The 26,753-nt window shown below is 53.8% G+C and overlaps 1 protein-coding gene across 3 annotated transcripts; it reads right to left on the bottom strand.

The window, feature by feature from the left end:
- Positions 1 to 362: 362 nt before the first annotated feature.
- DAB2IP (DAB2 interacting protein) lies at positions 363 to 26,753 on the bottom strand. Of its 3 annotated transcripts, XM_023510520.1 has the most exons (14): positions 26,356 to 26,753; positions 24,391 to 24,489; positions 23,018 to 23,572; positions 21,409 to 21,553; positions 21,177 to 21,321; positions 18,415 to 18,651; positions 16,535 to 16,736; positions 14,359 to 14,537; positions 11,612 to 12,500; positions 10,755 to 10,907; positions 9,057 to 9,250; positions 4,232 to 4,319; positions 3,409 to 3,479; positions 363 to 2,282 (listed from the first exon to the last, which is right to left on the bottom strand). In XM_023510520.1, exons 1-14 carry the CDS (start codon positions 26,497 to 26,499, stop codon positions 2,273 to 2,275), a joined length of 3,111 nt encoding a protein of 1,036 aa, XP_023366288.1. In that variant the 5' UTR covers positions 26,500 to 26,753; the 3' UTR covers positions 363 to 2,272. The 3 variants fall into 3 exon arrangements, with proteins under 3 accessions (XP_023366288.1, XP_012657899.1, XP_023366287.1); XM_012802445.2 differs by having other exon boundaries at positions 363 to 3,479; XM_023510519.1 differs by having other exon boundaries at positions 363 to 3,479; positions 11,612 to 12,434.

The following is a 26,753-nucleotide window of genomic DNA, read 5'->3' as shown; positions in this document are numbered from 1 at the left end:
TAGTTAAGTGTTTAACAGAGAGCCTGGCAGAGCTGTTGTCTGCCGTCGGGAATGTACAGGGGCCACTCTATCTCCTGAGAGGCGGCAAGAGCAGCAAAGACTTTACTTCCAATCATGTCAGAGCCAGGCAAGGGCCCTTAAAGGATTGCTCCCTAATGAAGAGGATGCCAAAGTGGAGGAGGGAGGGATCCCAGACCACCCGGTAAGCCAAAGTTGGCCAGGAGACTACTGCCACTGGCTCACAAATGCCTCCAAGAGCAAACCAAGTGCTGGGATCCTTGGTAAAGTACAGGGTCAGCCCAGGACTCCGTCACCTCTGTAAAATCACCCAAGACATAGCTGAATGGAGAGGCGAGCCAGGATTAAAATAGCTAAATAAATCTTTAATATTTCTAATTGCAAATGTACAGAAATTGCACAGCCACACAGAATCTTAGAACACCAACAACTTTCTCTGTACATTATTACATAGTTAAAAGTCACAGCTGAAGGGACGAGCTCCAGCCAAACTCCAACATTTGCATTTTTTTCCTTTTCACATACTTACAAAAGGGGAGCATGGGGGCTGTGGGTGGCTTTGTGGCTGAGTGTATAGAAAAGAGCGGGGCTGTTTCCCTGGACAGTCCAGCACCCGCAGATGAATGGGGTGAGGAGAGGTATTACCCCAGGGCAGAGGATCCGGTGGGCAGGGGTGTGTGTGGAGCTCTGCCCTTGGCCCCCACCCACCCCCTCTCTAGGCAGTCAGAAAGTCTTCACCTATGGGAGGTTTGGCAGTTTCCTTCACCCTGAACATAAAAGTTAAGCAAAAAAGTCAGGCTTCAGTGTTGGCAGGGGACAGCATTCTCCAACAGAGCCTGGGTCTTGGTGACCTGGGGACCATGGTTTTCCCTCAGCAAAGACTGTCCTTCTTTCCATTCCCCTGCCCTGTGGGAACTCTGTGGCCTCAGACAGGGGGCCCCCCGCTGTAGGCCCAGTCAGGGCACACATCCCAGCAGCTTCCACCTAGACAGCGTACTGCAAAGCCAACAAATAAATGCCACAGGTGGGGAAAAAACAACCCCAGACCCAAAACTCCTCCTCCTGCCCAATACTGTTCTCTAAGAAATAAAATAAAAACCATTGGGAGAGCAGCAGTCCCGGCCAGCCCTCGGCAGCACCAGGACCAAAGGACTATGTACAACCATTAGGTGAAATAGTTACATTACAGTCAAACACCAAGAACATTTACAAAAATCGCCAGACTTGCAATTAAGATAAAAATCTGTGAAGAGTCTGTACACTTTTACAGTTTTTGCACAGGTAAATAAGGCTCTCGGCCTGAGAGCTCACAACCCACGCTGAGAGCAGCAGCACCAGCCACAGTGCTGGGCTCTGTGCCCTCCTGTCCAGGCCCTGGGAACCCCATCTCTGTATTGCTAAGGGTGCTCAGTTGGAGGTCATTCTATGAGGCATTGGTGAGAGGGGGGTAGGGAGGAGGCACAGAGCTCACTGGGCAGCAGGGGACGAGACTAGAGCCAGGCCCTCCCTGTGTGGCCACCCTGGTCAGAGACACGCAGGTGAAGGTGGGAGCAGGGCAAAAGGGTGGGGCAGGAGGGGCAGGGGCAGGGCTTCAGCCCTTACCTCCTTTTTTTCAGAGGTCTAGGACCCCTGTTGACCCAGCATCTGTCTCTAGCCTAACTGAACTGCAGTTGTATCTAGAAACCTCTTCACAGAGCAGCCGCCTCCCCATCCGCAAGCTCAGGATGGGGTACAGTGTGGCTCTGGGCCATCCCTCCACATTTTTACCCATCAGGGAGGGGACTCTGGCACCTTCCAGCTGCAGGGGCAGAGGTGGTGGATCCTGCAGCTGGCCCAGGCTCAGCTCTGCTGCCTGGGCAAAGACTCTGCCATAGGCCATCCAGGGCCAGAGCTTGGAATATTCAGGGTTGGAGAACAGAAGGGGACCGAGAGAGACCCACACTGCTGCCCATCTATGTCCTGCAAGGGGCATGTGGCAGGCAGCAGATAAGCTGCAGGATAGCCTAGAGCTGAGGAAAACTGCCCCAGCTGTGGGGTGAGCCCCTCCCCTGTCTGCAGCGCCTGGGTCCTTGGCTGGGGGGCCGGGGAGGGTGAGAGGGCCGCCGGCCGCACGCACCAGGCCTGGTGCAGGCTGCTGCTGTCTTGGAGAGGGAGCAAGTCTAACATCCTCCAGGGCCGCTATTTCCCATGCAGTGCGCACGCTCAATTTAAAAGGCCCCTGTGTTCCAGCAAGCGAGCAAGCGGGCTTTTGTTTCTAATGCATACTGTGAAAGGAAAAAAAATCACAGTTATCCACCTTCTCAGGGCCTGCGGGCATTAGAATTTTTTTAAGACCACCAATCAGAGGAGAGATCACCTTTTCTCTCAGGGTGAGTACCAGGTGGCCACTCCCTACAGGGCCACTGTGCCCTGGATGCTCGGGGCCCCAGGAGAAGGCAGATACAATGCATGGTGCCATCTGGCCAGCTCAGCCCAGATCTTTGGCTTCCAGGAGCTCCAGAGCATCACCCTGGGCCCATGTGGAAGGTGTGGGAAGCTGCGGATCCTTCCCACAAGGTGCGACAGCCCAGAAGAAAAAGCCAGGATCCTCACTGGGTCTATTCAGCAACATGACTGAGGACGGGAAGGAGGTAGGGAGTCTGGAGACAGGCACGAGGAGTGGGTAGGTGTGCACCCTCAGGTCCTCACAGTCAGGAAGGGTCCCAACAGGCTGCATGCAGTGGCAGGTGCGTAGGGTGGAGACAGGCAGGGACAATAACCTCCTGTCCTCCCACTCCCAACCCCCACCTGCCAACCAACCTGGCAGATTCCAGGTCCCACAGGGCAGGGCCCAGCCTCCAGGGAGTCCTGGGCTCCCGAGGTAAGGGGAAGCCACAGGAGCAGGCCCCTAGCCCTTTCCTCACCCTCTCTGGGCAGCTCCCTCCCTGCCTCCCTGGTCAGGGTGGGGGAACATGCACTCAGCCAGGACAAGGAGGACAAAGTGACACACCATGTTCGGTAACCAAGAGACATTTGTTTGGCAGGCCCTACTCCTGCCAGGCTGTCCCCACCCCCACGTGCAGTCTCTTCTGCCTGCACCCAACACGCTTCTTGGAAGCGGAGAGGGAGCGGCTGGTGACCCGCCTCACGCTGCTTCAGTCTCTCGCGGCTCCCTCTGTGGCTGCCTCCTGGACAGCGGCGGTGGGGAGGGGAGACTTGGCCTCCTGCCACCCGTGCTGGGGCTGCAACTGTGGGGGCGCCTCCCCAGGCCAAGACCCTGCCCTTGGCCACCAGTCCCCCTCTCCTCAGGCAGGTTAACAATTGCTGCTGTTTCTGAACTCGCCGTTCTCAGTAATCTGCAATTTGGTGGGGTTGGTGGGGGAGACGCCGTTACGCGCTTGCATGCTGTACCTCTCTTTCAGCTGCGTCAGGGCGCTCATGAGGCGGGCGTTGGCGGCATCCAGTGAGGCAATGCGCTTCTCCTGTGAACACAGAGGCTGTTAGCAGGGGCCATGGGCTCCTGGGCCCAAAGGAGGACCATGACACAGGGACTTCCCTGAAGCCCTGTGCACCTATGAGAAGCACAGGGAGGGCAAAGAGGAGGTGGCCTGGAGGAGACACAGGGAACTGCATGTGCTGTTCCCTCTTGAGAGGAAACAGCCCTTTGTGCCACCATGGACCAAGACCTTGCTGACTGCTTCTCATCTCAAACAAGGCAGCTCCAGGGGTGCTAATGGCTGCCCAAGGGCCCTGTGGCAGGCACTCCAGCTCACATATGTGCATGTGACACACACAGAGGTCACAGCACTTAGGCAGTGTGAATAGGGCCTCTTCCTGGGTGAGTGGAGAAGACTGGGGCCAGAGTCCTTGTCACATCTCCATAATGCAGTCTGGAAGCTGCAGCTCTGAACAGGAACCCTGCTGCTAGTGCTACCAGCCACCACATCCTCCAGCCCTCCCCACTCCCGTGCTAGAAGTTTCTGTTCTTTAGTCAACATCCTAGGTGAAAGACAATATCTACCAAGTGCCCCCATCAGAAAAGGAGCTGTCCCTCCCCTTTCCCAGCCCATCCTAATAAACTCGTGACCCACTGAGACCACAGGCCTAGTTTCTCAGGGCAGAGATCCTGGTCTCTTACTCCACTTCAGTTCTTGCAGTGAGGTTTGAGGATATGGAAAAGCCAAGGTCACCCCCACCTAATCCCAAGTGGCTGACCAAAGGCCAGAGCTCCCACCTGAGCATCAATGATCTTCTGTTTGGAGTCTACAGCTGCCTGCATCTCTGCGTGGTCCTTCTTCAGTTCTTCCTCTACAGACATCAACCTGTGACCAGTGACAGGACAGTCAGGCTGGCCCTGCAGCGAGCAGACTAGGGGATGTCATAGGAATACACCGGCACTCCCGCACAGAGGTGTCTCCTAGTGTGAGGCTGTGCTCCCTCCTCACCTCTGCTCCACACCCCAACCCTGCTCCCAAGCCCCGGAAAGCCCTGGGGCAGCTACCTCCCTGAGGGAGGGGGTTCACACAACAGGACCAGACAGCTGAAGGTCAGGCAGGCCTTGCTGATTTTCTTCCAGGAGCCAACATGAATGGGGTGGAACTGAGACCCTCACAAGTCCAGAGCAAGGCAGGTGATGCTGTGCTGTAGCACCCGTGATACGGTAGGAAAACGAAGGTCCTGAAAGGCTCTGGAAGTTTCTCCACCTCCTGCCCAACCAGAGTCGCTAAGGTTGGGTGGGCTCTGTGCTGGACACTTGAGGTGCCAAGATGAATAAAGTCTAGTCCTTCCCCTCAGGAGTTCACAGACATGCAAACGGTGGCCACCCCTGCACTGAGGCAGCTGTGCTAGCAAGATCTTGGGTTCACAGAGCACAGAGCAGGAGGCAGCTACCTCCCTAGGGAAAGGGGGTTCACACAACAGGACCAGACAGCTGAAGGTTAGGCAGGTAGGCTCCGTTCCTGGCTGTTTCCTTCCTGAGAGCCTTCTTGGTCCCTGCTACCTTCCCACTCTCTTTCCTTTGGCTCTGGGACCCCATATTCTCAGGGTTGCCTGTCTTCCCAGATGCCTTGTCCTGTCTGCCCCAGGACACAACAGTTCCACCAGGCTCTGGTCTTGCTCTATGTACTCTTCTCAGATGAGCCCATTGACGCCCAAGGTTTCTTTCTATCCCCTACCCTCTCAACTCCTCTGGCTCAGGGCAGCCTCCCCATAGCAGGGCAAGCACAGTGCCCATTCACTGCAGACGCAAGAGAGCAGCAGTGCCAGGCAGGCTGTGTGCAGGACTGCCATGACGGTAGCAAGCAGGAGGGGCTGCGGCCTGTGAGTGCGGTTCCCTGGTAAAGGGAGGTAAGACACTGAGAAGACTGTGTGTGAGGGATAGTAGATTAGACAGTATTGTTCAGGGAAATGACACTGGAAGGGGACAGATTTACTCTCGTCTTAAACAATCAAACTAGAAACTGGACACAATATCCAAAACAAAGGTTTTCAGACATCAAGTAAGGAATGATCCTAAAAGAAGGGAAACCCACAAACTTAGCCCAGCTTGTGGCCTAGAAGGAGGTACGTGGGTAGCCAGCAGCCTCGCTGAGCTAAAAGAGGGGGTTCAGGAAGGTCAAGGTGCAGGATTTGAGGTCAGAACATCAGAGGGAAAAAAAATGAAGAATGCCATGCACCTCCCAAAGGGGACAGTGTCTTTGACTGAATAATGATCTGCATGCAGGTGAGAAAACCACCAGCCTCGGCAAGAACCACTGGCAAGGAGTCCACGGAACACTGCGTTCCTACCAGCCAGAATGGTAAGATGTACTAACACGGGACATCAAACAGAATCCCCAGAAGAAAAGGGCCTCAACAGAGGGGCCAAATCAGGCTTATGGACTCTGCAGGACCCACCCTAACAAAGCTTAAAAGCAAACCTCAAAAGGATTAAACTGATTCCAAGTTACCTCATTGTATCCCAGAACAAAGCCCAGAGTATTTAAACAAACACAAAAACATCTAGCACCTGATTCTGTAAAATTCACAATGCCTGGCATCCAGCCAAAAATCACCAAATATGCAGAGAAGTAGGAAAATAAAACTCATCACCATGAGGAAAGCTAATCAGTAAAAACAGACTCAGATGTCATAGGGGATAAACTTAGCAGACAAGGACACTGAAACAACTACCATAAATACATTCTACACATTCAAGAAAATAGAAGGATGAGCATGATGAACAGAAAAATGGATGGAATTTAAACCAATGAAGCTACAGAGTGAAAAATTATCTGAAGCAAAACAATACTAAGTTTAACAGCAGATCAGGCATTGAAAAAGAAATGATTAGCAACTTGAAGACACAATAATAGAAATTATCTAAGATAAAACATAGTGAAAAAAACGAAAAAAGGGAACAACAGAACATCAGTGAGATGTGAACAACATAACATAATGCAGCCTGATGTACTGGGGGGAGGTGAGATGGTATATACTTACACCTACAAATCCAAGACCCAAGACACTGAAAGAAAATCAGCCCAAGGCATATCACCATCAAATTACTTATATCCACTGATGAAGGAAAATACCTTATGAACAGCCAGAGACAAAAGATACTCTAAGTACAGAGGAACAAAGATAATGAGAGAGTCCCTGTGACGGTGGCCTGAGAGGAAGGGCCAAATCTGACCCACTGCCTGTTTTTGTAAACTGCCGTCTCACACGGAGTTAAATTGCTGCAGGAGTAACCATCCAGCCTGGAAATCCTTAAATATGTATAATCTGCCCCTTTTTAGAAAGTTTGCCAACACCTGCCATAGAGCAGCAAAGAGATATAGCCAGTAAGCCAATAAAAGAGATAAAATGAAATCACAAAAAAATAATACTAAGTCCAAAAGAGTATAGGAAATAAAAGGAAGAACAGATGATACAAAAAGGAAACAAACAACAACATAACAGATTTAAACATAATTATATCAATAGTTACATTAAATGTAGATGGTCTAAACACTCCAATTAAAAGATAAAGCCTGTTAGATAAAAGGCAAGACCCAGGCCGGGCATGGTGCAGTGGCTCACGCCTGTCATCCTCTGGGAGGCCCAGGTGGGTGGACTGCCTGAGCTTAGGAGTTTCAGACCAACCTGAGCAAAGCAAGACCCCTTCTGTACTAAAAATAGAAAAACTAGCTGGGCATTGTGGAAGGTGCCTATAGTCCCAGCTACTCCAGAGGCTGAGGCAAGATCACCTGAGTTTGAGGTTGCTGTGAGCTATGCTGATGCCGTGGCACTTGCCTCCAAAAAAAAAAAAAAAAAAAAAAGCAAGACCCAACAATAAGATGCTTGTAAAAGAAATATACAGACGAATGCTATGGTGTGAATGTTTGTTTCCCCCTCCAAATTCATATGCTGACACCTAAGCCCCAAGACAATGATCTCAATAGGTGGGGCCTTTGAGAGACCCTGAGGTGAATGGGGAGGGTGAAGGGAGCTTATTCACCCTTTCTCATCATGCAAAGACACAGCAACAAGGCATGATACATGAAGTAGAGAGAGAGCCTTCAGCAGACAAAGGCTGCTGGCATCTTGATTGTGGACTTTCTGCCTCCAGAACTGTAAGCAATGAATTTCTGTTTATAAATTGCCTGGTCTAAGGCATTTTTTAACAGCAGTCTGAATGGACTAAGACAGTGGGTTAAAAGCATAAGGATGGAAAAAGATCTATCACACTAACACTAAACAAAAGGAAACTAGGGTGGCTATATTAGTACCATCAGAAAGTGTAGATTTCAGAGAAAGGAATATTATGAGAGATGAAGACAGGTGATTCTATAATGATAAAGAGGTCAGTTCATCGAAAGTTCATAACAAGGCTAATGTGTATACACCTAAGAGTAGAGTTTAAAGCAAAAGCCAAGAGAAGTGAAAGAGAAATAGACAAATCCATAATTATGATTAAACATTTCAATATCTTGTTCTCAGTAATTGATGGAACTAAAGTAAACAAGTACAGAGAAAAAACAGTAAGGATACAGAAGATTTGAACAACAGTGTCTGCCTAATTGACATTTACAATAGGGGAGAAGTATGCAGGATTGGTTAGTAGAAACACAGGCTTTAATAAGCCCCTGAATTAAGGATAGCATATACCTCTCAGTCAAAAAAACACAGTAAGCAGAAGGTGGCTAGATTGAAAAGTGTTTCTGTCCTTGGAACCACACACAGGAGGTGAGCCAAGAGCAGAGACGAAGGTCAAGTGAACAGTCAGTTTCTAGTCCTTCTAGTTCTCCTTAGGTTAACCATTCTACAGCGAGCAAAACCACAAGTAAATAAAGCAAACAGCCAGGAGGATAGAAACAGGTGCTCCACCAGGAGGAATTTCGGAAGGGGGACTTCCTGGTTCCTACACACCAGCTCAGTCTGTCCAGATGCTAGGGTCTTAGGCACTACACATAAATAAGATGTAAATAGACACTGGCTCTCCTCCAGCACCTGGTACCACTGTCCTAACCAGGGCTGGAACCCTGTGGGCTGACTGCACTCCCACCTGCAGACACCGAGGAAGTTGTGCCCCTATACACGGGTGGAGACACGGGAGAATCCACATGGGACCCGACACACGCCCCAGTTAGCCCAGGCACCTCACAACTCAACCTGTCCACACTGGCATCCCCATCCCACGCCCTCCCCACCCAAACTGTCTCTTTTAGTTCCCTATCTCAGCAGCCAGTACCCTGACACACCCACACCCAGGTGCTCCCAGTAGAAATCTGGGGGTTATTTATTCTACATACTTCCTCCCACCTGTGGCCACTGAATGTGACATTCACTCCCACTTTTCCTGCCCTGAATAGGGTCCTTACTGTTTTTCCCAGCACGTGAATCCTGCTCCTAAACTCCCTGAGAGCTTCACAAGGTGCTATGACACAGGGTGGGTGGCAGACCCTCCGGGAACCAGCATTGGCTTGTCCAGCCTCTGCCAACCCCAACTCTGCATCCTGCCACCAACCGGCACCTCAGTGCAGGGCTTCACCCTCTCTAGTCCTCCTGCCCACTGCCTGCCCAGGTGCATGGCCCACCTGCTGATGATGCCCTTCATCTGGATGTCCTTGTCTTCCTGCTGCCGCCGTAGCCGCTCCTCACCCTCCTCCAGCCTGGCCTGGTACTCCAGCACCAGCTTCTGTGTCGTTTCCTCCTGGCACTTGAACAGGGTCTCGTATTCCTCCAGCTTCTTGGTGGAGATCCGTAGCTTGTCCTGCAACACCGCCAGGTCCTGCCAGGAGGGCAGCGTGCCACGGGCACAGCACCCAGGATGGAGAGAGCATAGCTTTGTCAGCCTGAGCAGGAGGACAGTATGGCTGTGACCCCACCAACTTCACAAAACAAAGGTGGGCTGCAGCGAGACACAGCCTGTCCCTCACCCCAGACCTGTGCACTATGAATACTCAGTCTGGTCTGTGTGATCATGGGGGGATGAAGACTCGGACCCAAACCTCAGGAGTAAGGGTGTAACCAGAGCCCTGGCACTTGAACAGGGTATAACAGGTTAGAGAACACCTGGATATACGAAGGACACGTGACAGCACTCAGGGGTGGGGGCTCTGCAGGAGGGAAACTGAGGCTCAGACAGATGACCACATCACACAGAGAGTGACTGACCAGGAGGATGAGATCCTAGCTTTCCAGCTTCTGAATGGGGTGATGGCGACATGGGGGAATGGGGAGAAAGAGGAGGAAGGCCAACTGGTTTAGGCTCTCTGGACTTAGCTGAACATGGACCTCAGCCTTCAGGGTGGAAAAGGAACTTATGAGAGGCTGGGGAGCTGAGCAGACTCAGAAAAGCCAGGTGCTGTAAGAACATAGGAGCTGAGGGAGGGAGGCAGGGGCCTGGGGTGAGGCCGGGAATCCTCACATCCGTCCTGTCCCTCATCCCCTTCACAGAATTATGGTAAAAGCAGGTGGATGCAGAGGCCCAGGGGGATGGTGGTGGGTGGCAGGATGCAGCATGGAAATGGAGCTCGACAAGGCCAGGGAGAGGGTGGTCTGCCACCCTGACCCAGTGCCTGTGCTCGAGAGGCTGCTATAGGCTTTCCTGGGCCCAGACAGTGGAGACAGGCCTGCTGTTTGGGGATGGGGAGCCTTGCTCTGGGTTTTCTACCTGTCTATCTGGACTTTGACCCCTGCAGGGGGGAGACGAGAACTATATCTGGACGCAGGGGGGCTGCCACAACTGGAAGGTGTCATTGGACAGTCAAAACACCTGTTGCCCCACCCAATGTCAGATATGTGTGGTGGGTGGGATCTGAAGACACCCTGTGGCAGTCTCACCCAGCCCTCACCCTGCTACCTGCTGTTTCTTCCCCAGGCCCTAGTGGAGACCAGAATGCAGAAGAGTCACCCCTTGTTGGGGGTGGGGGGAAGAGTGTGCCTTCTCAGGTATCTCAGGGGCCCCTGCCATTGCCTCCTCATGTAGAAGGCTTCCCCAAAGGGTCTCCAGCCACCTCTTTGGCACCTCCACTCCTCAGTCACCAGGGTGAGGAGCCCTCCCACAGTCCCACCATAGGGGTCCCAGGAGTCTGTATCCAAGACCAGTCCCAAGTGACTCTGAGTTGCAGAGGAAACTGTGGATCTAAGCTAAGTCTCTCTTGCTGCTTTACTTCCAGATCCTGATGACCACTGTCCTCCCATGAGGCATGGGACTCAGAGGCACTGGCTATGCATAAGACAGTGATGCCCCCTCACTGGGGCTCTGCCCGACTTCTGGGGTCCAGCTTTACCTTTTCTGCTTGGCTGAGCTCGTCCTTACTCCTTAGCCTATCCCTGGGGGGGGGATCTGGGCCCAGGCCCTCGTCTTCTAACAACTGCGCGTTCATGGTCAAAAGCCACGCGGCCGTGCGGTCCAGGGCATTGGGGCTCACGGGTGAAGGGCCCTACAATGAAACACAGCTGTGAGGGGCTGGCAGGAGGAAAGGGAGGGCAGGAGGGGTGAGTGTCACCAGGTGAGCTACAGGGACAAGTGGCAGCTCAGGGGCAAAGAGGGAAGGGTAGGACCCCCGACTGAGCACCTACCACTGCAGCCCCCACCCATGGAACTGTCTCCCACACGGGCGCTGCACTCTGCTGCTGAGGTGACAGGGAATGAGCGAGTCTGCTGTTGGGGGTGCCAGCAAGGGAGCTGAGGGGTGCACAGCAACTGGGCAGTCAGCCTAAAGCACATCGGCTTCACACGTTGCCTGCAGCCTGTGGGTGATGGAGATAACCCAACCTACTGGCAACCCAGCCTGGGAAACCTTGCAGCTAGGTCAATTCCAACTTTTGGCCATGGAATTAACTAGAGATGGATGGACCCCTCCCTCTTTCTCTCCCATCCCTGGGGGAACCAGTAGAGGGGCCTGGAGTTCCTTGGGAAAGGTCTCCCTGGTTCAGAGGATTCAGTCAGGAAGAGTGAGACCCAGAGGGAGGGGGTGGTGGCACGCGGCAGGCTGGTGGGATGGGGCTGGACGCAGTGTTGCTCGCATGGAATGGCAGCCAGGTGCAGGTGCAGGTGGGATGACAGGGCAGGAGCATGATGTGGGGAGTGTTGGCCTGACTGTGCTTGAGAGCCCAGCCTTGCCCTCTGACCAGTGGCACTGACCTGCTTGTGCACTGCCCGTGGCTTCAGCTCCGGGCTGTCCCCCTTGGAAGAGGAGGACTGCTGCCGCAGCCGGGCACCAGGACCTGCCCAGTCAGGTGAGGATGACGCCAGAGTTCCGCTCGAGGGTCGTGGGTACTGCAGCGTGCTCAGCAGGTTGGGAGGTGTCCGGCCACGGGGGGCAGGAGGCGGTGGAGGGGGTGGGGGTGGGGGCTGGTCGATCCTCCGCTGGGGGCCAGCACTGTTCTGCCGTGGCACCGTGGGCTGCCCGCCCTTCTCAGTCAGTGACATCTGCCGCCGTGCCAGCTCTCCAGGCCGCCGCGCCAGCTCCTCTGTGGCAGTGCTGAAACTTCCCAGCTTGGCAGCGGCTGCCAACTCCTCACTGTTGCTGTGAGAGCTCAGGGAGCTGTGGCCCTCAGAGCCTGAGTCGCCAAGGCCACGGGGCGACAGTGGCAGGCCAGCAGCCATTTGGTACACAGGGTTCTGGAAGGAGAGTGGTGCCAACAGCTGGGGCCGGCCTGGTGCGCCCTCGGAAGTGCCTGGCGTGGTCGGTGTCTGGCCTGCCCGCCGTACTGTGGCCAGCCCTGCCAGGTTCACTGGGGCTGCCCGGGCCGGCCACCCAGCCACCAACTGAGTTGCAGTTGCTTGCCCATCGGCAGGGAGGACGTCAGGACCCACGGGGGAGCCCGCCTCCCCGTCCAGCGTGCGGGTATCTTGGAGGTCCACCATGGACAGGCTCTTGCCACCGTTGGCCATCTGAAGGTCAGGCTCGTTGGCTTCCGAGTAACTCGAGCTGCGGGCAGGTGAGGGCTGGACCCCGGAGGACCTTGTGACAAAAAACAAGTCCTTGTTTTCGGGGGTTGGAGACGGTAACCGGGTGAAATCTATCAGACTGCAGGGAGACAAGCACACACAGGGAAAGAAGGGGAAAAGAAGAACTGTGAATGCAGTCACAGTGGGTCCAACCCGACAGCACCCGCCAATCTGCAGGAGCCTACAGCCCGAACCAGGGCTGGGGGGAGCAAGGTGCTGGGGTGGCAGCAGTGGGAGAGTCCAGGGCCAGGGGCCAAGACGGCTGCTCCTGCACAGTCTCTGCTCTAGGGGCCAGTGCAGCTTGCTCCAGGCCAGGCTGCCTGGCAGCCCCTTTCCTTGCCTTGCTGCATCTTGGAACAGCAGGTGCTGGGGTACGGGGTGCTCTGGACAACTGCCCTCGGCTAAATCCAAACCCACTGCTCAGTGGCTCTCTGCTGTCCACGGTCCTGCACGGAGAACTCCACATTCACAGGCACTAGGGCTCCCTCTGCCTCCTCCCTCTCGCTCCTAATCAGACTGATAACCCAGGCAGGAGCCTGGTGAAACCTCCTCTTGCCCAGCCTCCTGATGCCACTCCCTTGTTTGACTGACAGGCGGGGGCTAGAGTTCCTGGCAAAAACAAGGAATCCAAGGAGGATCTGTGAAAGGCATGACTCATCCAGAAGGTCTGGGAGGGGGAGACCAGGGTCTGAACCTGCAGGCGCAGGCTGTCCTAGCCCTCAGCCTGCCGCATGCCCCGGCCACCTCCTCACCCTTGTCTTCAGCCTCTCTCTTGTCCCCCCAGCCCCATGGAAGCCAGCTCCATGGTAGAAAACACAACTGTGGTGGGGGCTGGGGGGGACTTTGGAGGGAAGAATGTGGGGGTGAATTGGCAGCAAGGGCTTGGTGGGGCTTCGCATGTACAGCGAGTTGGCTTTATCTCAGGTGGAGAGGAAGCCTTTGGTAGTGTCCCCAGGGACCTGGGGACCCTGGGCTCCCAGGCTAGGAAGAAGTGGATGAGGCAGCACATGGAGTAGGGAGAAACATAGACGAGGCCAGGGTGTAAGGCTGCCTGCCCAGGCCTGGTCTTCTCTCAGCCACTAAGGTGAGTCCCCAGCTGAACTCTCACCTCAGGACTGCTCTCCTTTACCAGGCAGCTTAAATGAACAGACCCCCAAGCAAGCTCTGCATCTGGGGCCTCCCCCTGGGCACCACACCCTCCTCTGCTTAAAAGCCTGCTTGAACCAGACCACACTCCCAGCACTGCTAAAAACAGTGCCTGGCAGGAGAGGGGAAGGAAGGAATGGAACAGAAATGTTTCAATATAAACTCCATGTTTCTTAAAGGATTGTCCCGTTTTGACTTCAACATTCAAGAACATTATGCCTCCTACTCCACCGTGTGTGTCTTATTTACACCAAGTAGAACTGCGTCCTGGGGTGGGGTCTCAGCATCTCTCCCTGTTTTCTGGGGCTCCCAATCTCAAAGTCTGGCAAACACTTGAATTCCTTTTGAAAAATACACTCCTAAGCACTGCTTCTGGAGATTCTGACTTAGGCCCAGGAAAAATCAGGAACATGGGTATTTTTAACAAATACCAGGTGATCTGGAAATGCCAGAGGTATCTGGGACCAGAAATTCCTCTTCAACACATCACGGTATCTCTCTCTGGGTCTTTGCCTGTGCTTGCCCTCTATCTACCATGCCTTTTCCAATGGAAATGCTACTTTACCCAAAACACTCAAAAACTACAACACCTTTTCCTCCAGGAAGCCGCCTCTGATTTTTCTGAAATGCAGGTTCACTACTTGGGGCCAGCAACCATACAATTCAAGTCTCACCAAGCTTGTTCTATAAACCCTTATGTAGGCATTCTTTTCCCCATCTGAAACCACAGATGGGATGTGTCCGGTCTGTACATGCACCCACCACACCCAACAATGCCTGGCAGCTCTTACCCAGAAAGATCATTCTCAATCACCATCTTCTGCAGCCCAGCTGAGATGCTACTGCTGCCGGAACCTGGTGTAGAGGCCAGGTCATTGGTCCCTGTGAGTTGCCCACTGCCTGGGGTGCTCAATGCTGTGTGGACATCCCTCAGGATCCGAGGCAGAGGTCCCAGTTTAGACACAATGCTCTGCAAAGACACATCAAGAGGCAGGCGTGACTCCCTGGAGCCACTTGGGGAGGTTATAAGCTGCAGCCACTGTAGTGTCTCTGAGAAATGCAGAGCCCTGCCTGCTGCTAGTCAGATCCAGCAGGTCTGGAAGCGAGAGACCAAGAATCTGTAAATCTACACCTCTTACCAGTTCCCTAGATACCTCTGGAGTAGAAGCGGGGAGCCCATAGGGAAGGTGCTGGCCTAGCTGATAAAACCTTGCATCCTAGTTTGTCCTGCCCCAATGCTACCATAGAGAAGAAAGTACAGGTGGAATCCTAGAATTTCCATCGTAGCTATACCTCTCCATCTAAGAGGCTTCTGTGACAGCCCCTCCCACATCACCTACTCCATGGGATGGGCTAGGGCCTGACTGACTTTGGCACCTAAACCCCTGTGGAGATGGTACAGACACAGACCAGGCACTGCCAGAAGCTGGGCAGACAAAGGGCAGTGCCCTAGTCCATCTGTGGTTTAGACATGGTACTAAGGGTTCCAGGCCATGGGGCTGAGCTGGAGGAGGGGGACACTGTCTTTGCTTGCTTATGCACAGAGGATTCTGTGTAAAAACAAAGCATGAAAACCTGTCCAGCCAAAAGACAGACTTGAAAGGCAAACAGCCTCATTTCCAGTTCCTGTTGCAGCTATCCCCTGTGATAACCCTAATGACCTTACTTCCTGCCTGGCTGTGCATACATGGACAGTGACCAGCATAGGGGTACAATAAGTGGTGGCAGACAGAGTCACCGATATTGGCTATAGCATGGAGCTTGGGGCTCACATTTCCAATCCCCTCTCCTGCTTCTCACAGCCAAAGGCCAAAGGGATACAAATGAGCAATGATGATGGCCTCGGACTACAACATCACTGGTTTCTAGTGCAAAGTCAGGACTAACCGAAGCACCCATCACTAGGGGACTAGTGAAATGAACTGCACTCACGTGATGGAATAGTCTGTGGTCGTTAGTACGCACTGACATGCCAGGGTGCCCACAAGAGTGGGTAAGAAGGGCATAAGGCAGTGTATATAAGTTCTCACTTTACAGCAAACTTAAAAAAAGAAAGCTGGCTCATACCTCTAGTCCTAGATACTCAAGGAGCTGAGATGGGAAAATGGCTCAAGTCTAAGAATTCAAGGCTACATGGGGGCTTTGAATGTATAACTGCACTTCAGGGTAAGACCTTGTCTTTTAAAAAGTGGTGGGGGGGAGAGGAGGGGGACACTTGTTGTGCCTGCATGTGTGTGTACTTACACATGCATAGAATGTGTCTAGAAGGCTGCATATCACCAATGCTCTGGGTGGTCGCCTTTAAGGAATGGGACCAGGTGACACAAAAGGTATTCTGGGCTGGTTTTGACATTAATTTTGTAAGGTGGTCCCACGGAACCTTAGGAAGCAACAGATATCCCCAAAGTGGTTCTTGGCAGGCCCAGCCCCTAATTCTAAGAAACCTGTTCACTGTGTGGTCCTAGGCCAATAGTTAGTGAAATGCAGGGTGGGGATTACAGGTAACTGCAGCCATGTCAGAGGGCTCTAGGGAATAACCTCGTCAACTTGTGGTCAAGGGTGATTCTAGAAAAGTTTCCAATTTCCTGATAAGTAGAGGCCCAGGGTTCTGACTCATCTTTCTTAAGTGCAGCTTCAAACTCTGACCCTGTTTCTCACATGCACTCAGGCAGGGAGTATGCGCGCACATGTGGCACTCACCCACCTAAGGCTGAGTACACCAGGCACAGCCCACACCCCAGTCCCCAAAGTGGGGCTACTATGGCAGGTGCTGGTGAGTGGACGTGGTACTTGCCTACAGAAAAAAAATGGAGCACACAGATCCCTGGTGTGTCCTGACAGGGTCTGGGCTGCTGCTGAAGTCACACAAGTGAACACTCTGCCTCATGGTTACTCTGGAAAGAGGAACACTGTGAGCTCTATGGTGGCCTTTGGTCCCACCCCCTGCCCCATGGTGGTGACAGGCACCTGCTCCAGCTGGCTGATGGCCTCCCAGAGCAGCGAGTGCAGGCTGGAGAGCTCGCGGCCTAAGTCGATGTAGCCTTCAAAGCCAGCGGTGTTGGAGATGGTCTCAGGGTTGGAGATCTCCAGCAGGAAGCGCTGCATGTTGGTCCACTCGTGCTCCAGGAACTGGTTCATGAAGGACATGTATTCCTCCTTGCTGCCAAACCTGAAAAGAGGGGCAGACAGGGTAAGCGCCCATGGCAAGGCAGGCCCCGCCAGGTGCTCCCTTCCACACATGTGCCCAGTCCTCAGCTCCCACCATACTGCACCCACTGTGGCCAACTCCCACCATGCTCTCTTCTCAACTCAGTTGAACCTGCACTGACCCAGGTCACCAGGGTCCTCCTTCCTCACAGCCAAGTCCAATAACCATTTTTTCAACCTTTCATCTCAGGACGTGGATGTTCTGTGTTCCCCATCTACTGCCTGTCACAGTGTCCTTCTGCTCTGCCTCCAAGCTTCAGTGTCCTGGTACCCAGATGACTCTCAAATCCATGCTCAGCTCAGGCCTCTGCTGAGCTTTCAGACAAGTATGTCCACAAGCAGCTCCCCCTGCGAGTCCCTCCTACTCAGCCTGGCCAAGTCTGAAGTCATTGGTGACAGCCATGCCCTTCTGTCACCCATGCCCTTCTCCTGAGCGCTTTACCCTAAGGGGAGACCCCACCATCTGCCCAGACCCTGCCCTTCCCCTGAGCTCTTTATCCTAAAGGGAGACCCCACCAACTGTCCAGATACCCAAGCCAGAGCCCTCCCTCTTCCTTATTACCAAACATCAAGACCTCCTGACTTTACCTTCTGAAAACTTGGACCTCGTCCCTTGCAGCTATTATACCCTGCACAACCTCTTCCCCATTTTCTGCCATTTTTGTCAGAACCACAACTGTGCCCTCCTCCCTGACCTCCTGGCTGCTGTAGTGTTCCCTCCAACCCAGTGCCGTTGAGGCAATTTTCCAGGATCCAGAACAGAGGAGGGCTATCCTCTCTCTTGATTAACACCCTTCAGTGGATCCCATTGCCCTGCCTGGCCATCAGGTCTCCTCACCTGCTTCTCCTGCCTGGTACTAGATGGCACAGCCACAGCAGAGCCCAGCTTCTGCTCCCTGTCATCGTTGAGACAATGAATGCCTCATCCTGACACACAGCTGGGAGTCTGTGTCACCTTAGAGGCTACTCTGTCTGCTCTCCCAACAAGCTCAGAGCCCTCCTAAGAGACTAGTATACACCTATCACTCCTCTGCTGCTTATTCAACACATGTCCCCAGCTAAAGTGCTGAGCTCCGCTAGGGCTGGGATCAGGGCTAATTCCCTTGTGCCACCAGAATCCATCACAGAGATGGCCCCGCAATGGGGCACAAGCCACGCTCTGAGAACACACACAGATGAGATGACCTGGCCTTTGCCCTTCCACCTGCTCACTCTTAGACTGCAACTGAAAACACCAGAAGTGCTTTATGAGAAAAGACATCCTGACAGCACTAAGCCAGGACAGTATGCAACGATCTGAGTACCCAACCACAGGGGATGAATTAAGAAATATGGGTCACTCTCCCTTGGAGGAATATTAGTCATTTATTTCAAAATAGAGCTTATGAGTGTCCAGGGATATGGGAGAATCCTTACAATAATGTTACTTTTAAAAAGCAGAAGAAAAAAGTGTCTTATTTTCACACCTCTAAAAATTAGGAAACATACCAAAACGACACGTACTTTTAGTAGGAGAAGGACAAGGAGTGGAGCTCTTATTCTGACAAAAGGGGAGGAGAACAATGGGGGACAGCAAGGCGAGGGGCCTCCCCAGGGACTCCAGTCATACCAGACTCTGCTGGTGGGAAGGAGGTACTCACTTGGCAAAGTTGGCCAAGTTCTGGGTAACCTTGGCGATGAGGGTGAGGGTGCGGGCAGTGCGGTCGTCAGGGTACTCCTGCAGCAGGTTGAAGAGCGAGGGCGACATGATGGCTGGGCAGAGGAAGCGCAGGAAGAGGGAAGCGCTGATGAGCCGCTCGCTGATGTCTGGCCGGCCTCGGCTGCTGCATTCCTGCCGCCATGAGGCGAACACCTCTTTCAGCTCCCGGGGGAAGACACTATGCAGGGACAGACAAGGGTGGGCTTGGTCATCAGGCAGGGGCTCAGGACAAGAGGGTGCACAGTGGGCACTTGACTCTGGGTCCAACAGAATCCCATATCCCAACCTCAGCTCTGCCTCGAAACTCAGCACAGGACTGGCCAGTGTGCTGGGGGCAGAGGAGCAGCAGGAGACCCAGGCTCCTGCCAGGGCGGCAGGCTCTCAGCAAAGGGGTGAGCGGGCAGGGAGGGGCTGAGAAGGGGCAGGCTCTCTGAATCAGGTGGAATCCCTGGCAAGGGCCAGTGCTGAACCGCTTCTCCCCATCTCCCCCAGTGCTGGATTCATGCTGAGACCCAAACATCAGGGGCAAGGGGAGTGAGGAAAACACAATAGGAACAGCCTACTATTCCCTGGGTTTCCATTGCCGGTTTTTGAAACTCACTCTTTCTGCTTGAGTAAAGGAATCCAAGGTTTCCTGTAGAGCTCAAAATGACCAAGAAGATAGGAGCACCCTTGACCACAGGGAGAAAAAGATAGCTCTCCATCTCTAGATGTGGAAGGAAAAGGAGGTGGCCACTTCCCCAGGGTGAAGACAGGGTAGAGCTGGCTCCTGGCTCCACTGGGCATCCTAGCCTGCCATGGTTAGGCCCTACCTGACTGACTTTTGTGTGGCTCTCCTATCTCTTTACCTTAATAGAGGTGCCTCCTACACTGGGGCAGCTGTGGCCCCACTGCCCCCTGAAGCCAGTCTGTACTGGCTCTGTCACCATCTCAGCCCAGTGTGATCTGACCAAGACCCTGGAGCTCCTGGGCTTCGATTTCCTCTCCCTCATACCGAGAGCAAGGCCCACACTGCCAGGCTCATGGAGCCACCTTAATGTTTTCTCAAAGCCTAACGGCCGATTCCCCTGGATCTCAGCAATAAACACTAGCGAAACTAGCAAAGGCATGCCTGGAAGGGAAGTGAGGGTGGACAGTGAGGGTGGCCCCATAGTGCCTGGTACAGGACTGGGCAGGGGGCAGGCGCTGAGTGGTGATATCTATCAATGGCCTTGTCCAGAACAGAGGTGCCTCCGACAAATGCCAGCAAGAGGAAATGGAAAATCGTTGTCCTCAGCTTTGTTTTCCCCGTGTCCCACACCCAGCACCCCCACCCTGAACAGTGAGGTGGAGGGTAAAGCATAGCCTGGATGGCGTGGCAAGTGAGAAGTGTGTTCCCACAGGGGTCAGGGCCCCTGGGCTTCCCTCTGTCCATAGGCCCAGGGGTGTGCAAAGTTGTATATTTGCAACCCAGCCTGATGGCCCCAGACAAGCACCTAACTCAGCCCAGGGCTGAGGGACCTGAGCAGGTGGATCACGACACTCCTAGCCTCAGGTCCTTCCCTCCACCCCTTTCCCAGGACGGCTCCTTACCTAGCAGGCCTGTCTCTATCTGTCTTCTAGGAACAGCAAACACTTCCCCGGCCCTCCTGTGTGCCCAGTCCTGCCTGAGCTGGAGTATCTGCCTGTCCCCAGATGTCCCCAGCATGTGCAGGACAGAGATTCAGACACAGACCCATAGACACAACCCATCCTGAAGGGACCAGGGCTTCGAGAGAGGACACCCTTCAACAGAAACCAGATGGATGAACTGACACCATCTGGTGACCTGAAGGAGCACCACAGAGGGAATGAGGTATAAGGCTCAGAGCCAGAAGGGCAGGAGTGCATGCAGGTTCAAGTGTGGGTGAGAGAGGCTGAAGCTACAAAGGAGCAAGGCATGGATTTGGAGCGTGAAGGGAGGTGGTGTCAAGAGGGGCTGTGGACAGATGCTTGGAAGGGCAGGGGACGTAAACCTTGAGCTGGGGGGATGGGGGGGTGATACAGTCTAAAACCCGGGTAGCTCCACCAGTGTGAAAATAAATGCACTGCCTGGACTGACAGCAAGGTCCTCCCAGACAGTCCCACAGGCCACCAGAGCATGAGGCTGTATTTGGCACCAGCCTGACCATCACATGTGTACCTCAGAAGCAAGTAGGTGGCTAGAAGTCCGCCTTGATTCCAGCCCTGACTGCATTCCTCTGTGACTATTCCTGCATACCCTGTTCCTTTCAGAGGCTGCAGCTGCCTGTAGACTCTGCCTTCCCTACAATCCCATTCTCCCTTCTTTTTGTTCTCTAGTCCCAGTGGGAGGTCTGGCTGGTGCTCAGGCAACAAAACATGCTCCAGCTGGGCATGATCACCAGGGACAAGTGAGGTTAAGCCATCCACCTGGCCCAAGCAGGGCCTAGTCAGTCTGCTTAGGCTACAGCACCTATACCAGCACCCTGGGCAGGGTACTCACTAATCAACACGCACAGACAGCCGTGCCCAGGTTGCTTCTACTATGGCACCATAAAAACCATGTCCTGTGGGTATTCTGAGCATTTCCCTATATCACAGAATCCAAGATGGATCAGGTTGGGCAACTGGCAATTCAGTGAGCCTCAGTAGGGTCAGGCAGTGGGCACCCTGACATGGAGGGATCAGTAAGAGTACAGCGGGTATTGTAGAGCTTGCACTGACCAGTAGGAGTTGATGATCTTGCAGAAGGCGAGTTCACAGCACATCTTGAGGTTGCCTTGGTGCTCAGGGAGGTCAGCAGCTGAACACTTGCTGGGGTCCACTTCACAGTTCTCATCTGACTCATACAGTGCTTTGATGAACTCGCCTGTGCCAGGTGGACAGGAAGGGAGGTTGAGGAGCTGGTGGGGACTGTTCTGCCCTCTTGCCCACCCACCAGCTGGCACCTCCCTACCTAGGGCATCCTGTAGATACTTCTGGCCCACCAGCTTGAGGTACTCTTCGATGGCTTTGGTGGCCAGTGTGTTCTCCCGGAAGATAAGGTGCTCATTGTCCCCACAGCGGTCCACCTCAGACATCATCAGGTCTGTCAGAAAGTCCTGGGGATGTGGGAAGTGAGATCAGGACCCGAGCTGGCTGGTAGGGAGAGCCCCAGCATTCCAGACCTGGTCAAAGGAGAAGCTTCAGCTTCTCTAGGCTGCTCTAGCATCCCAAGAGGAACAGAGCGCCCACCCCAGGGGACTGCTGAGGAGTATGGGCAGGGCAGGGAGGAGCCTACAGCTGGTAATATCAAAACCAGGTCTAAGGATGGAGGAGGCAGGCTTGCCGAGAAGATGCCACCTGGAGCCACAAGCCTCCCACCATCCCAGGCCAGGTGGATCAAATCTCTATTCTACCCTGACCAGACCTGGGTGGGTGACCACAGCAAACTTGCCACCCCCACCTCTCTAATCAGTGCCAGGGAGGACAGAGGGTACAAATAGCCACCAGCATGTGCCCATGACTATGGTTGGGCTCCCACACCAGACAGCATGACCCCACAACAAAGGATAAGAGGACGGAGGAGGTCCTGTGCCCTGAAAGGCAGTGAGCCACCATGTTCAAATGGGGGAAAAAGCAGGGCCTGATGTACACTTGACAGAGAAAGACTGAGGCACACTATCCGTCCGGCAATCCCAGCAGCCCCTGCACAGTGCTGTGGAAGATCTAGCAGAGAAGCCTAAACTCACACTTACCCTAACTAGGTAGCACCCACCCAGATGATGACTCCCTCCCTCGGGAGCCCCTGCCTCCTTGTGTTCAAAGTCAACCTGTGACTTGGGGGAGGGTGACAGAGCAGGGGCCACCCAGCACGGAGCCTGCCAGATGCTCAATGTGGGCAGAGGTTGCTGATGCCCTGGAAATTCCTTTCTCCAATGTGCATGATGTTGAAATAGAGATTAGACCCAGGAAGCTGTGCTGGCCAATGAAGGCACAGGAGGCCAGGGGGATGCTGTCAGCCTTCCTACCTACAGACAAGCTCTAGAGGCCTTCTCTGAACACACTGAAGCAGGGTAAGAATCACCTCTCCCCTACGTTCCCACAGTTCTTGCAGGGATGAGGGGGAATCCCAGGGAGTTAGAACCCAATAAGGAGAAACCAAGGCACGGAGAAGGAATGACTCATCCAAGGCACATCACCACCTAGGGCCAGATATGACCTAAGTCTCCGGCTTCTCAGGTTCCATTTCTCCTTCAGCTATGGATGGGGCAAGGGACGAAGCTATTCCCAAGTGTTCTGGAGAGGGGGAGCCCTGTGCTTGGCACCCAGCAACATGAGTTACTTTCTATCCCTCCACTGAAGGCTGCCCCCACCCTACAGAGGGCCTGCCCAGGTTGGCTGGAGTCCTTGCTTCCACCTCCCTCCATACCTTGCACGTCAGACTGGACTCTGCTTCCCAGATCAGCCCAGCCCTTGGGGCCAGGTCCTGGGAGACCAGACAGCTCAGGCCTCTGCCACCTCCCTGCTTCCTCCCCGGGAGCCAGAGTTGTCCTCCATTTCTTTTCATAGAGGCCCACACACACCTTCACCTTGCCCGTGCTCTGCAGGATGTGCACCAGGGCAGACGCCATCTCCTCCTTGGTCTTAGCGCTGAGGATGGGTTCGAGGGCTGCACACAGCCCCAGGTAGTGGTTGGTGATGTGCTCGGCAAACTCCTTGTACATCTCCATGGGCAGGATGGTGATGGTCTGGTAGCGCGCCTTAATGCGGATCATGGGCCCAGGGCCCTTGCCGCCCTTGGGGTTCGGCGTCACCACTGGGTACCACTTCTCCACAAACTGCCGCCCAGCGACTGAGGCAGCAGGCAGGCTGACCAGGCCCAGGTAACTGTTACGCTCCTTCTTCTTCTTCTTGTCGGTCTCCCGGTACAGGTGGACGGTGACTGTGCGCAGTGGTGGCAGGTTGTGGAACTCAAAGTGCTCGCCCCAGAAGACGTTGTCCGTCTTGAGCTTGCCTGTGGTGCGGGCGTAGAGCACATCATCCAGGCACAGCTCACACAAGTACTTCTTCTTGGCAGGCAGGTCCTTGGCCTCGATTACCCACAACTTCAGGATGTGCTCCACACGCCGACTGTTGTCCTACATGTACACGGAGGGACTGGGTGGTCAGCTGGGGGTGCCACCTGCCCCCCAGCCAGCCCAGAGCCCAGAAGAGTCCTGAGATCTGGGCACTGGTGGTATTAAAGGTGGCAGTGGGGGCGAGGGGAATCCAGGCCCAGACCAAGCACAGGGCAGGTCTGGTAGGTATCAGCTCACTAAGCTTAGGCTATTGACTTATCTAAGTCTCAGCTTGCATAGAAAAATCCATTTCATGAAGTGAGAGACTGGGTAAAGAGGTCACACAATGCTTGGCACATTGCAGGTTATGAAGCTGTTATCAGCCCTTCCTTAACCTGCTTGTCTGTGATATAACTTAAGAAGTGACTTCACCAACCAGGACTCAGCTCAGGCCCTCAATTCAGCTTGGGAAATGGATACAGAGGGAGGGATATGACCTGATGGGAGGAGCCCAGGGACAGCAGGAACACAGAGGGCACCAACTTAGGCCAGAGGAGGGGCTCGCCTGAGGAGGGGCAGACATTTATCCTGGGATGGGATGGGTGAACAGGAATCAGGTGGGGGGAAGCAGGGACAAAGGTTCTAGGTAGGATCCCAAGGGTCCAATGCTCATTTCCCCAGCCCAGCCTGTTCTCCCAGGTGTGAGAACAGATACACACAGCCCCTGTCTCAGGCTGGCAGACTCAAATTCCTTCCACAGCCCACCAATACTACCACTCAGGCTTCAGCCCAGCCCACTCCAAGGAGATCCTTCCTGCTTCCTCACACCTGAGTCTATAATCTCCAATACTTTGGCGGGGGGGGGGGGGGGGGGGGGGGGGGGGAGTGTACAGGCCTACCTTGTTGGGGTGCACAGCTCGCCGTAAGTTCTCCATCCACTTATCCCGCTCGGCTGCAGACCGGCAGGAAAAGCACTTGCTTCCTGATGATGTTGTCACCTATGGGAGGCAGGCAGGACAGTGTTACCAGGGAAGGGACCACAGCAAGACTGGACAACAATGGAAGATCTCTGAGGCTCAGGGGACTTTTACCACAGGTGTGCACCACAGCCTGAGGGAAGGAGGCAGGATATGACTCCCTATATGTCCCATTTTGTAAGTGGTAAACTGAGACATACTGTCCTAGCACAAGACAGCAGCAGAAGAGTGGCCCAGTCCCACACCAGCTGGCACTTGGTTCTGGTACCTTACTTCTGCCTTAGCATTCTCTGTCCAGGTAAGAAAGTGTTTTCTGACTCTAACCTCCCTCTCCCTGAGATGGGAGGAGGGAAGGAATTGGGCCCATGCCCAGGTCAGGGTGTGATGCTTAACCCAAGCATTAACTTCCCTAGAGGCAGAATCACAGGTGCCAACCAACAGTGGCAACATAAGCCTGATATTTTTTGTACCAGCCTGGAGAAATGAGAATTGGGCTGTCTGGGTATGCCAGGCCCTGGGGTCCTCCTCCCTGGAGCTTTAAGTCTCCTACCCAGCTCAGATGTCCCTTCCAGGCAAGGGAGGCTTCCTCGGGCTATTCATTCCCTATGTTCCCACTGCCTCTGCACCCAATCAAGAGTTCTCCAGGGGAAAGCAGAGTCCTCACTCAGCCTTCCAGGGCCTGCACAGTCTGCAGCACCCCTTGCTGTGAATGACTGGACACGTACTATCTTCAGTCCATCCCAGGCAAAGAAGTCAGAGCCCAGATCAACCTCAGCTAGGCTAGAAAATTTTTTTTTTTTTTTTTTTTTTTTTTATTTTTTTTTTTTTTTTTTTTTTTTTTTTTGAGACAGAGTCTTACTCTATTGTGTACTCTGGCCAGAACATAGTGGCATAATCAGATCACTATCATCTCAAATTTCTGAGCTAAAGCAATCCTCCTGCCACAGGTTCCTGAGTAGCTTAGACTATAGGCACCCTGCCACCACACCCAGCTAATTTTTATACTTTTTGTAGAGACAGGGTCTTGCTCTTGCTCAGGTTGGTCTTGAATACCTAAGCTCACGACTCATCCCACATTGGCCTCCCAGAGTGCTAGGATTAGGGGTATGAGCCACCATCCCTGGCATAGACCAGGAATCTTGAATGGGAAACAATGACCAGTGGGCACAAGGTGTCGTTCTGTTCTGGAGGTACTAGGAGGTTGTCACACTAGTCCCCAAATGGCTGCTTATTACTAGGCTCTTTCTTCTACCACAGAGCTCCCCTAATTATGCATAATTGCTGGGGATGGAAATCTTCCCAGGAACCAAAGGAAGAAGATAGTGCAGTAACTGGAGAAGCAATTAGCAACCCCAGAACACCTGCAGTAATAGCAAAACTGGCCCTGGCTTGTCATGTGACCTCTGACACCTTCTTGCCTTCACTGCACCTCAGATTCCCCATTTGCTCTGAGGGACCGGACAGGAAATCCTTAGGTAACGGTCCTACCCTGGGTAGGTTATAGGCTTTCTGCTCTCAAACTCTGAGTCAAAAGAATACTTGAGCAGGATAGGTTTGGGCTCTTACACAGAGGGAGGAACAGACCCAGAAAAGGGAGGACTCTCCACTATACCAGACTACATCTGAGGGTGAGTAGGCTCTCATGGCATCTGGGGCTTAAGCAATTTGACGCAGGCTTTTAAAAAACTCACTTTTACTCACTGAGGCCCCCAGCAGCTTCCCTTGCCATAGCTTGGAGAACAGATGCTGGCCCATTTCTGAAGTGCCCAGAGAGCAGGAATGACACCTTCCCACCCCCATCTCCACCTGGTCTGTTAGGAGCCAAAAGCTACAAGCAGGTTCCAGCTGCCACCCAAAGAGCTGCCCCTGCTCTGTGGGGGAACCCACCTCGAAGCAGTAGTCCTGGCCCAGGATGCTGCTGTGCACCGGCTTGATGACCACCTCCTCCTCCATGCTGAGGTCCAGCGCCTCTACTGCACTGCTGGGGCTGAGAAGGGACTCGTGGGAGCGAGACTCCTTCAGCCTTGGCATCAGATGGGACCTGGGGGTGGGCAATGGGCTGTCAGGCTGGGCCAAACTGGGTGCCTCACCCAGCCCAGCCACCCGTCTCCCTTCCCCAGAAACAGTCACTCCTCTCCATGTCCCCTCCTTTCTGTCTTAAGACCAGAGACCAGCCAGTCTCCTATCCCCACCCCAGGAGTCCACGTGAGGGGCTCTGACTCTGAGTGAGCAAGGAGTGGAGGACCAAGTGGCTACTCAGGGGGTTCAAGTGTGTGCTAGAGCCT

This window comes from Otolemur garnettii, unplaced genomic scaffold, assembly GCF_000181295.1.
Source record: "Otolemur garnettii isolate 467f Iridium unplaced genomic scaffold, OtoGar3 scaffold00014, whole genome shotgun sequence".
NCBI lineage: Eukaryota > Metazoa > Chordata > Mammalia > Primates > Galagidae > Otolemur > Otolemur garnettii.
Note: the sequence above shows the minus strand (reverse complement) of the source record. Positions and strands in the feature narration are given on the sequence as shown.